Source organism: Podarcis raffonei, chromosome 1 (genome assembly GCF_027172205.1).
Source record: "Podarcis raffonei isolate rPodRaf1 chromosome 1, rPodRaf1.pri, whole genome shotgun sequence".
In the NCBI taxonomy this organism is placed as follows: domain Eukaryota; kingdom Metazoa; phylum Chordata; class Lepidosauria; order Squamata; family Lacertidae; genus Podarcis; species Podarcis raffonei.
The window spans coordinates 125,282,526-125,292,138 of record NC_070602.1 but is presented as its reverse complement, the minus strand read 5'-3'; the positions used below and the strand labels follow the sequence as shown (position 1 = coordinate 125,292,138).

The following is a 9,613-nucleotide window of genomic DNA, read 5'->3' as shown; positions in this document are numbered from 1 at the left end:
GCCGTCCAATCAGCGCCCTGCCAGCCGCCGCTTTGGCGGGAACTAGAGCGGTGGGGGAGCTGTGTGGAGAAACGACCCTGTGTTGCCTCCTTTTACCTCAAACTTTGCTTTAAAAAAGGGTCACTTTTTAAAACCGACCCCGGGGAGCCTGTGAGCTCGAGTCCCTTTCCTCAAGTAAATAATAATGGGAAAGATCATTTACAGTGTCGGATTTACTCATAAGGTTAACTTATAAGGTTAACGAGCTATAGTTTAGGGCCCCACTCTCTTGGGCCTCTTAAAACATTAAAAGGAGGGGGGGGACTGGATGTACATTTCCAAAATATAAAATAAAATAAAACCTACATACAGCAACAGTGTTTTGTGTTGTGTAGGCTCCTATTTGTTGTGTGCAAATGGCTTTAGATACCTATTAGGTCCTTAAATTACCATATAGCATATATTCAACACAAAAAACAGTGACAATTTGCTGTTGACGAAGGACAGCTGGACATATAAAGGGCCCCATTACCTTCAGTAGCTTAGGGCCTCATCAAACCTAAATCCGGCCCTGATCATTTACCTCAGTCATGTAAAAAACAGGGCTTCCCCTGTGTCTTTCTACTGTGGTTTATACATTTTTCCTAATGGAGAGGGCTCAAAAATAATTTCCCCAATATTGTACTTTGTAATTCCTGTTTGTGGCCTAGAAAGGCTGCCCTGAGCTCTCTGCAGGGGAAGAACAGGATACAAATGGCATGTATTATTAATAATAACTCACACACAACTTTGAATTTGATGTTTGAATTGAACAATTAAGGAAGTGCTGTTAGGAAAATCTGAAGTAGATTATTTAACTAGTGTGTTCAAAAAAGACTTAAGGACTGTCCAACAAAAGTCATTTCCTTTCTGACTGATTTCTTTTATTCAATATGTTAATAGTTCCAAACGGAGTCTCACACATGGCCAGCTCTGGAGAGACTTTTAGATAGTAATTTCAGTATATCGCTCCTACTTTTTCTCTCATGTCCCTTACATACTTTGGAAATGTGTGGAATAACTTGGGATTCTGGAGAGTGAGTTGGTTAAAGATATATAAAAAAATGTTTGTTTGTTTAAGAATGAATACAAGACCCAAATGATGAATAATAGAGTATGATAAACCTTAACTGAAACTATGGAACTCAAAATATCCACTAAAACATTAATATATCTTTCTTTGTGTTATCCATTGTTAGATTTCTACTGGGTAATGAACTGAATCCATTAAAATGGAAAGCAATCCATTTCCAGAAGCATCTTCCTCATTGATCTTTGGAGATATTAAAAGACGTGTTGGGGGGAAGAAGAATGGATCTCTAAAAGCTGGGAAGCTGAATGCTTCTCTTGCATGTAAAATCAAAACTAAGATAAGAAGTGAGTGTCAACTAAAATTTTGATAATATATGTAACTTCCAGAAAAATAAAATATTTGTAGAACCTCCTTAGTAATAGCATTTTTTAAAATATCCAGTGTAATATGTCTACAAAATACATTTATCCAAAATGAAAAAAGAGCCAATGTTTCATGAAACCTTTATTCAAATTATATTCAGCAATTTTGGGCTAGTCACACCCTCTTAGCATAATTATACCTTTTGTTTTTACTGGGTTTTATGTTGCTGTTTTTTAAAAAGATAATTGTTTATTGTTTTTATGTTGTACAGTACTTGGTGGTTTTAAAATATTAAGTGGTTTATAAATGCTTCTAAATAAATAAACCACTAGCATGTACAAATAAAACAGGATAAGCTTAATGTTATGCATGTGTGCACAATGACCTTGAGGATCTGCCCCTCCCACTGCTACTCCTTACTGCCCTTTTCTTCATGGGCTGGCAAGGGTGGCTTCCCCAAAAAGTGCATGGAACTGAAGGAGAGGAAGCTGGAAAAGTAGCATACAGGGGCACCTTGGTTCTCAAACTTAATCCGTCCTGGAAATCTGTTTTGAAACCAAAGCATTCCAAAACCAAGGTGTGCTTTCCCATAGAAAGTAATGCAAAATGGACATTTGAAAACAACCCCTAAAACAGCAGTTAAACATGAATTTTACTGTCTAACGAGACCACTGAGCCATAAAATGAAAGCAATAAATAATGTACTGCAGTCACGCAGTCCATCAATCAGTAGCTGAACTGGGTTCCACACAGTCACAAAAACAAAACAAAAAAAAAGCCACAAAAACACAAAATAAATAGCAAAAACAGACAGACCTCAGCGTAACGCTCAAAATGGAAGTGTGGCACTCTCAGAAGCGTAACACTCAAAACAGAGCATGTTCGGCTTCTGAAAAAAGTTTGCAAACCAGAACACTTACTTCCAGGTTGGCAGTGTTTGGGTTCCAAGTTGTTTGAGTCCCAAGGCGTTTGAGAACCAAGGTACCATTGCACTTCCCATTTCTTCCCTCTTTCACCTCTATGTGGTTTTCAGAAAATGGAGCAAGCAAGAGAGGAGAAGGAAACAGGGAGGAGGTTAGGAGATTGGCCACCAGAGTGGCTGGTTCGGTTTCACTCAGGGACCCCAAATGGTTGGCATCCCCTGTGATATTACTGTCTCTCAGACTATTCACACTGCTGTTTATTGTGTACTCAGTTTCCAGTGCTAGGTTTCTAATCTGCGTGCACATATCCTAAACGCATTGCTTCTCAAACCAGTTTCACACTGAGTGGATTTCTTAAGCCATTTCTAAGTTGTCTCTAGCCAAGTTGTGAACATCTTTGCACAGGGTAAAGACAACCTGTTATGTACTGAAGTTCTCACCCTGGGCCAGCAGGGGGATACTGTAGATAGTTTTCACTCAGGTCCACATATGCAAATAAGGGATTGAAAGTGACGTTCAGTGATTGGATAGTTACAGAAAGTGGTTACTGTTGCATTCTAGTGGAGCTCTATATAAGCAGGCTGGCTGAACCCTTCAGTTCAGTTCAGTTCTGGCCTGTGAATAAACAAGAGCTGTTTGAAGAATCGCTGTGTCGTCTGATATGTTCACCCACAACTTAACACAACCCTTCCCCATCAACGTCCCCTGATATGTACACAAAATAAACAAATCTAACCTTGCTGATGTGAACAGCTAGTGAGGAAAGCACTGTGAAATGCAGGGGGGTGGGCAATCACCATGCTTTAAGGCCATTTTCAGTATGATATACTGTAGAATTTAATTCATTATCAATTCCTGATAATAAATATTCCCTTATCCGCACTACTCCTTAAATTATCACTCAGTAATGTAGTATATGTATATGTAGGGACGCGGGTGGCGCTGTGGGTAAAACCTCAGTGCCTAGGACTTGCCGATCGTGTGGTCGGCGGTTCGAATCCCCGCAGCGGGGTGAGCTCCCGTCATTCGGTCCCAGCTCCTGCCCACCTAGCAGTTCGAAAGCACCCCCAAGTGCAAGTAGATAAATAGGTACCGCTTTATAGCGGGAAGGTAAACGGCGTTTCCGTGCGCTGCGCTGGTGCTGGCTCACCAGAGCAGCTTCGTCACGCTGGCCACGTGACCCGGAAGTGTCTTCGGACAGCGCTGGCTCCCGGCCTCTTAAGCGAGATGAGCACGCAACCCCAGAATCGGACACGACTGGCCCGTACGGGCAGGGGTACCTTTACCTTTAATGTAGTATATGAGGGGTGGTGCTTGCATTCTGACTTAAGTGAGAAATTATAGAAAGCAATTTTCTAGAAATTAGAAAATATGGTGAGGCAAGATTACAAGAACTGTACACAAGAAAAGAGCACAATCTTTGTCATCCAATCATTTTAACTAGAAAATTGTAATTGTTTACAATTGAAGCAGTCTTCAATATGCTTACTCAGATGTAAGCTCCTTTGAATGCAATAGAATTCACTCCCATGTAAGTGTAAGCCCAACAAGTAGTCCTGTCCAACATTTGGGGGGCACCATATTAGCTACCCCAAGTATATAGGCCTGAAGGATTTTATTTGTTTTTTACTATATTTGAATATGTGATATTTAAAGGTTTGAAATAAATAAATAAATACAATTCCTCTCAATTAATTTTAATAGTGAAGAAACAGAAGTTTTGGCACCTCCAAATTATTTTTTTGTGTAGAGTGCAAGAGCAATATCAGTATTTATTTGTATGTCTTCTGTATAACTATTCCATGGTTGTGGATATGAGTGTGGATGCAGGTTTAAAATAAATAACAAAACAATTCTTTTAAACATAAAGAAATTGAATAGATACATTTTTTAAACACACGGATACATAGGTGTTTTTTAAAATCCCAAATTATTATTTCATATTTTTATTTTATGCAGGCAACTCTTCACTTTTTAAGATTTCTTTGAAACACAATAATAAGGCTCTGGCCATGGCCCTCAGCGCAGAGAAAGAAAATTCTAGGAAGCTAAAAAATGAAAAGCTCTTATTACAGAAAGAAGTGGATGAGCTGCATTTGCAGAATGTCTTACTGCGCCAAAAGCTGAATCGCCTGGTATGTTCTGAAAAATACTATTTGAGCTATTACATTATTCATATATTGTGAAAATAAAACTTATGGGGAGGGATTCAGCTATGAGTCCCAAGGCATCCCCACAATCACCATACTCCCCAAATTGGCTGGGGGGTGGGTCAGGTTGGAATAACCCCCAGAAGAGTGCATGTGGGAAGAGAGGGAATGCTTGTCCCGGTGGAATGCTCACCTTAGTGCAGTGTAAGCAGCTAGTAGCATCCATCTGTTCCAAAGATCCTGTTCAGTGGGATTTTGATAAGCATTATGGTGCAAATGATATATCATAATGGGAATTACACCAGCGGTATGCACATGGGCATAGCAAGGGTTTTGCAGGAGGCAGGCTGAACTGAGCTATCTGCAACATGATTGATCAGTTAGTTAACTATTTTTATTTATTTACTTGATTTACGGGGGGGGTAGCTGCCCCCCAGCCTCCCCCCCCCCGGCTACAGTATGTCCATGAGTATACACATATCTTCCCTGTTATATCAGGGCAAATTTTTTATTAGCTCTTGGTCACACTCAGACGCTGTGTGTGTATGCATGCCCAGCAACTGGAGCTGTGCACCCAAAGTTCCTTTTAAACAATGAACAATCACACAATCAGCCATTTGGGTAACACATTTTCTTCATCAGGTAAACATTGATATACTGCTGAACCTTAATCTGTTCTGTATAAGGTACATTGCTTTATGTGTAAAAGAGCAGAGGGGGAAATGCTATTGGTTGGAGCTGGGGAAGGTTTTACAATAAATTTTTTTTAAAAAAAACCTTTGATGTTTTCTTGTTTTCTTTGATAAATTCCATCTCTTTAATCCCAAATAAAATATATTAATTTCTCAAAACTGCCTCTTTATTTCCTCCAGAAATATAACTCTTCTTTATCATTGTTTTTCTCTAACTTTCTAACTGCGTTAAATAAAAGTTTTGATTATGTTTATATTTAATTTTTTGTATGCAGAATAAAATTCTCATAGAACTGGAAGCATTCGTGAATAATAACATTTCAACTGCAATTGAAATGAGCACTCTTTCAGAGGTATGCTGCTTTGTGACGCTTATTATCATAGGGTGAAGAGGAAATTGCTACTGTATGCCTACATGTTTTGAAAATCAGTATAAAAACTGATTTGGTGATCAATATTTCTTTGGTTTTTCAGAAGTTAGCTGTGGATTTACTTTTGAGGTTTGATTAAAGTACAGGTACAGCAGGACAAACATGTTGATCAAAACAATGGAAATCCAATTGTATTGTTGACATATTTATATAGATTTAAACATACAACTATATAACTTCAACTAACATAATACACAATACTGCTGTACTGTACTTTCTAGCAGTAAAATGATACCCATGTACAAAATCAATGGTTTATTAATAAACTTTTTCTGTTATAAATGTTCAATATGTGCACAAGAAGAGTGGCATTTCAATGAAATAACTACATTATGTGAGCAAATATTTTCTTGACCTGCATATTTGTGCTTTATGTATATATTCCTAGTTTACAGCTGCTAATCTTTACACTTTACATTACTGTATTAAAGTTGTTCTTTAATTAATGTTCTCATTGAAATAGTTTAACACTCGAAATCTTAATATATTGGTATGGGTGCAATTCTATACCCACAAAACTGGGAGCAAACCCCCTTCAACTGGGAATTATTTCTCTATAGACATACTGTACATAAAATTTCTCTTTAAGTGTTCTGAGCGTTTTCCTCTTTTTAAACAGCATATTCAAAAACCCTTAGCAATGGAAAAAGACCACTGCAACAGTTCTGGTCAAAAGCCTGAGATTACTGATCAACCAATTAGGTAATATTTAAATTGATTTATTAATCTAGATGGAAATCAAAATGTTGTAGCCTTTTGAGGCTTTGCCCTCGGGTGGGAAAAATATTGCGCCCAGGAAAGGGAAAATGGGAGTCAACAGACACTCAAGGAATAGTTTTGGAGAAAAAGCTTTATTTCTACCATCCATGAACTGGTAGAAGGAGCAAGTGTGATAGTTCACAAAAACATGCACGAGTTCACAGTCATTTGCACAGAGTATATATTCCCCTTCCAGTTCCCTCCCCTTTCTCCTCCTTCAGGAGTCCTGCCCCATGTTGAGGTTCCTGAGCATGTACAGAAAGCTCCTGCTTTGGGACTCTTCCCAGGAAAGGAGGGGTGAGAAACCAAAGGGGGTTTCAGAGTGTTCAGATATGTTTCAATCTCTTGTTCTGGCATAGTTCCCGGAAAGAAAGTTGCAAGTCAAATGTACTGTTTGGCAAGGTCAACTAGCCTGAGAAGCGACCTTTGTTACAGCAGAGCGAAATGTTTCTGATGCTTAGCTAATGCCTTTTAGCTGAGAAAATGATTTTGAAAAGCTTTGAGAAGCTTTGAGCCTGCTTTGGGGGGGGGGGTGACTTTGGGCCCAGGTGGGGTCACCTGTCCTCACCTCCTTCAATGTGAACCTTAAATAAAACCTGCCAAAAGATTGAATCGATCAGGGCTACAGTCCCACAGGCTCCTAAGGGCTGCTTTAAATAAGACTTTAAAGTTTAGTTTATTGTACTTATAAATAAAAAGAACTAGATACAGTATAATTAAACACAATTCATTCATAGTGTCATGCATAAACTGTGTTTTAGGCTGCAATCATATGTACAGTTTGACTGCTTGAGGATGCAACTCTATACTCACAGCCAGAAGTAAAGTCTATTAATGTCAGCAGGATTTACTTTTGAGTAGACATCTACTGTATAGGATTGCATAGCTAATCCTGCTGAGGTTAACAGGATTTAACTAGTATACATGCAGGATTATAGTCTTTGCTGGAAAAATACATGACAAAGACTCTGATCTTTTATGAACTGACATTTATGTGTATTTTGCCAACAAAATCATAATTTATACCTATACATGGTAATTATTGTTTGCAGGCTATTAGGAATAGCAATTTATGCCTTAGGTTAAGGTAGTTTACAGTAGTACATGTGCTAGCAGTTTTTCTCCTTAGATGTAACCTCATACACTTCTGTTTTACAGTTAGATCTTGTTTCCTACTTATTTTTGGGGTTTTTTATAACACAGAAAGTGATCCATTATTAGATTACAAATCCATGCATTGTTATTCTACTGAACAAAGTGAAGTTTACTTATGAGTTAAATGCTGAAGTGAATCCCATTTTATTAACTCTTTCATAATAAATCGTTCTTTCAGAACTATCAGGCAACATGTGAGCACTCAGACTGAAGAACATGATGGAAATCAGCAAAATAACATATCATTCTGTGTACCTGATGATCTTGTTACATCAAAGGAAACTGCAGCAGATCACATCAATGCAGAGTTATTTGTGTCTGAAAAAAATATATCAAAATCAAGTGAAACAAATAAAATAGAAACAGTATTTATCGCAAATAAATTTACAAAAGGTATACAGCATATTTTATTGCATTCACTTCATTTTCTAGGGCCCTTTCTCCCCACCAAATGTTGCAGAAAGCAAGAGTCTCAATACAGGACTTTTAAAATATAAATTGTCAGCAGGAGAGGTATGGATTGTGACCCCAGCATGGTGGGTAGATGTCTTCAGTTCTTTCCCATCATTGTAGTTCCTGTTCATATTGGGTCTCTGGTGCATGCAATTTGTAAAGGAAAAATACACCCACTGGAGGAATTTCACCCCAGTGCACATTGCATCAGGTCCACAGCAGGGGATAAAGGACTAAAGCCCCTTACTTCCCACTCCATGCCAGCGTCTTGATTCAGATTGCGGGGGTGGGTGGGTTTCATGCTGGCAAACTATGTTTATAAAATCAGGGACAATAGAGCTAGATATATGATTCATGTCTCGTTCGAGTCTTAGAAAATAAATGAACATTTATGTTGGGACACACCAACACAGAAATGCATAATGTTACTCCAAATGTTTTCATTATATTTTAAACAATTAGGCACATAAGATGATTTTATGTAAGCTATTTATAACACTAGAGTAGATTACAAACCAATTTGAATAAAATAGCTCCAGTATCACTAGGTTTGTTCAGGTCTCCCATCTGATATTTATAAAAACACAACAGTTTCAGTTAAACAGATGCATGTTGTTTATATATAAATAGTTAATAATAATGAGTGGGAATCCCCTGACGAACCCTATCAGCTGAAGCCCTGCTTTCCCTTCTCCTTGTGTGCCCCCTACATGCTTCTCCCCAAATGGCTCTTGGGTGTCTGGAGATTCATCAGAACAGCACAGGTGTAGGCAAGGGGAGAATGTTCCATTTGGCAAGCTGAAATTGTTTTTGAAGATTAGAATAAAGCATATTCCAAATGGAAAAAACAAACTTTTCCTGTTTATGCAATGTAAATGAACCTGGTTTTGCTTTGTTTGCAGAAAATCCATCATGTATGGATCAGATGTCTAGTAGGACCTTTAAGCTGGATCTGGATAATGCATCTTCTGTAGAAAAATATGAAAGACAATCAAAAGCACACAGTAGTCCTTTTCTAATCCATAGATATGTGACTGAACGGAAGAAACAAGGACTGTCCTGCACATCAAATATTCAGTCTACTATAAACAATTTTGAGAGTAAAACAGAGCAAAATACCATACTGTATTGTGACACTGACAAAGTTCACACTATTGGTCAGATGGCCCCAAAAGATGTTTCTTGCACTAAATCATCTCAAGCAAGAAAGGAGCCTGATCACACCGATAAACTATGTTTTATAAATGGTAAAAAGCCAGAAGAAACTGTATATGATGCTGACATGGAATTGACTGCTAGTGAACTAGGTGAGATACTCTTAATTAAATCAAAAGCCAAGGTTGAGAACACTAAAATAGTAAAAACTGATAAAATTTCAGCAAATTTGAGAAAAGTGAAAACTAAAAGTACAGAAAAACAGATTGAGGATAAATATAACATTAAACCTAAAAAATGTAACGAGAAAGTTCCTAGTAATGGAAAAGTTAAAGATATTGATATTGTTGAATCTAAAAATGTTCTACCACCAGAAAAAGGATTGTTTCAAATGAGAAATGATCAGCAAATGAAACTGAAGAACACCAATAAACTTGGAGAAGATTTCAAAAACTGTAACAAGAATGACAAACAGGTGCAT

General features: G+C 37.8%; 1 protein-coding gene across 1 annotated transcript; it reads left to right on the top strand.

Moving 5' to 3' along the window:
- Positions 1-56: 56 nt before the first annotated feature.
- Positions 57-9,610, top strand: SGO2 (shugoshin 2; the record flags this gene model as incomplete). Its single annotated transcript, XM_053376199.1, has 7 exons — positions 57-174; positions 1,218-1,395; positions 4,297-4,472; positions 5,455-5,532; positions 6,230-6,312; positions 7,703-7,917; positions 8,880-9,610. Coding segments are annotated over exons 2-7 (1,428 nt in total), but the record flags the coding sequence as incomplete, so codon positions are not given.
- Positions 9,611-9,613: the final 3 nt, after the last annotated feature.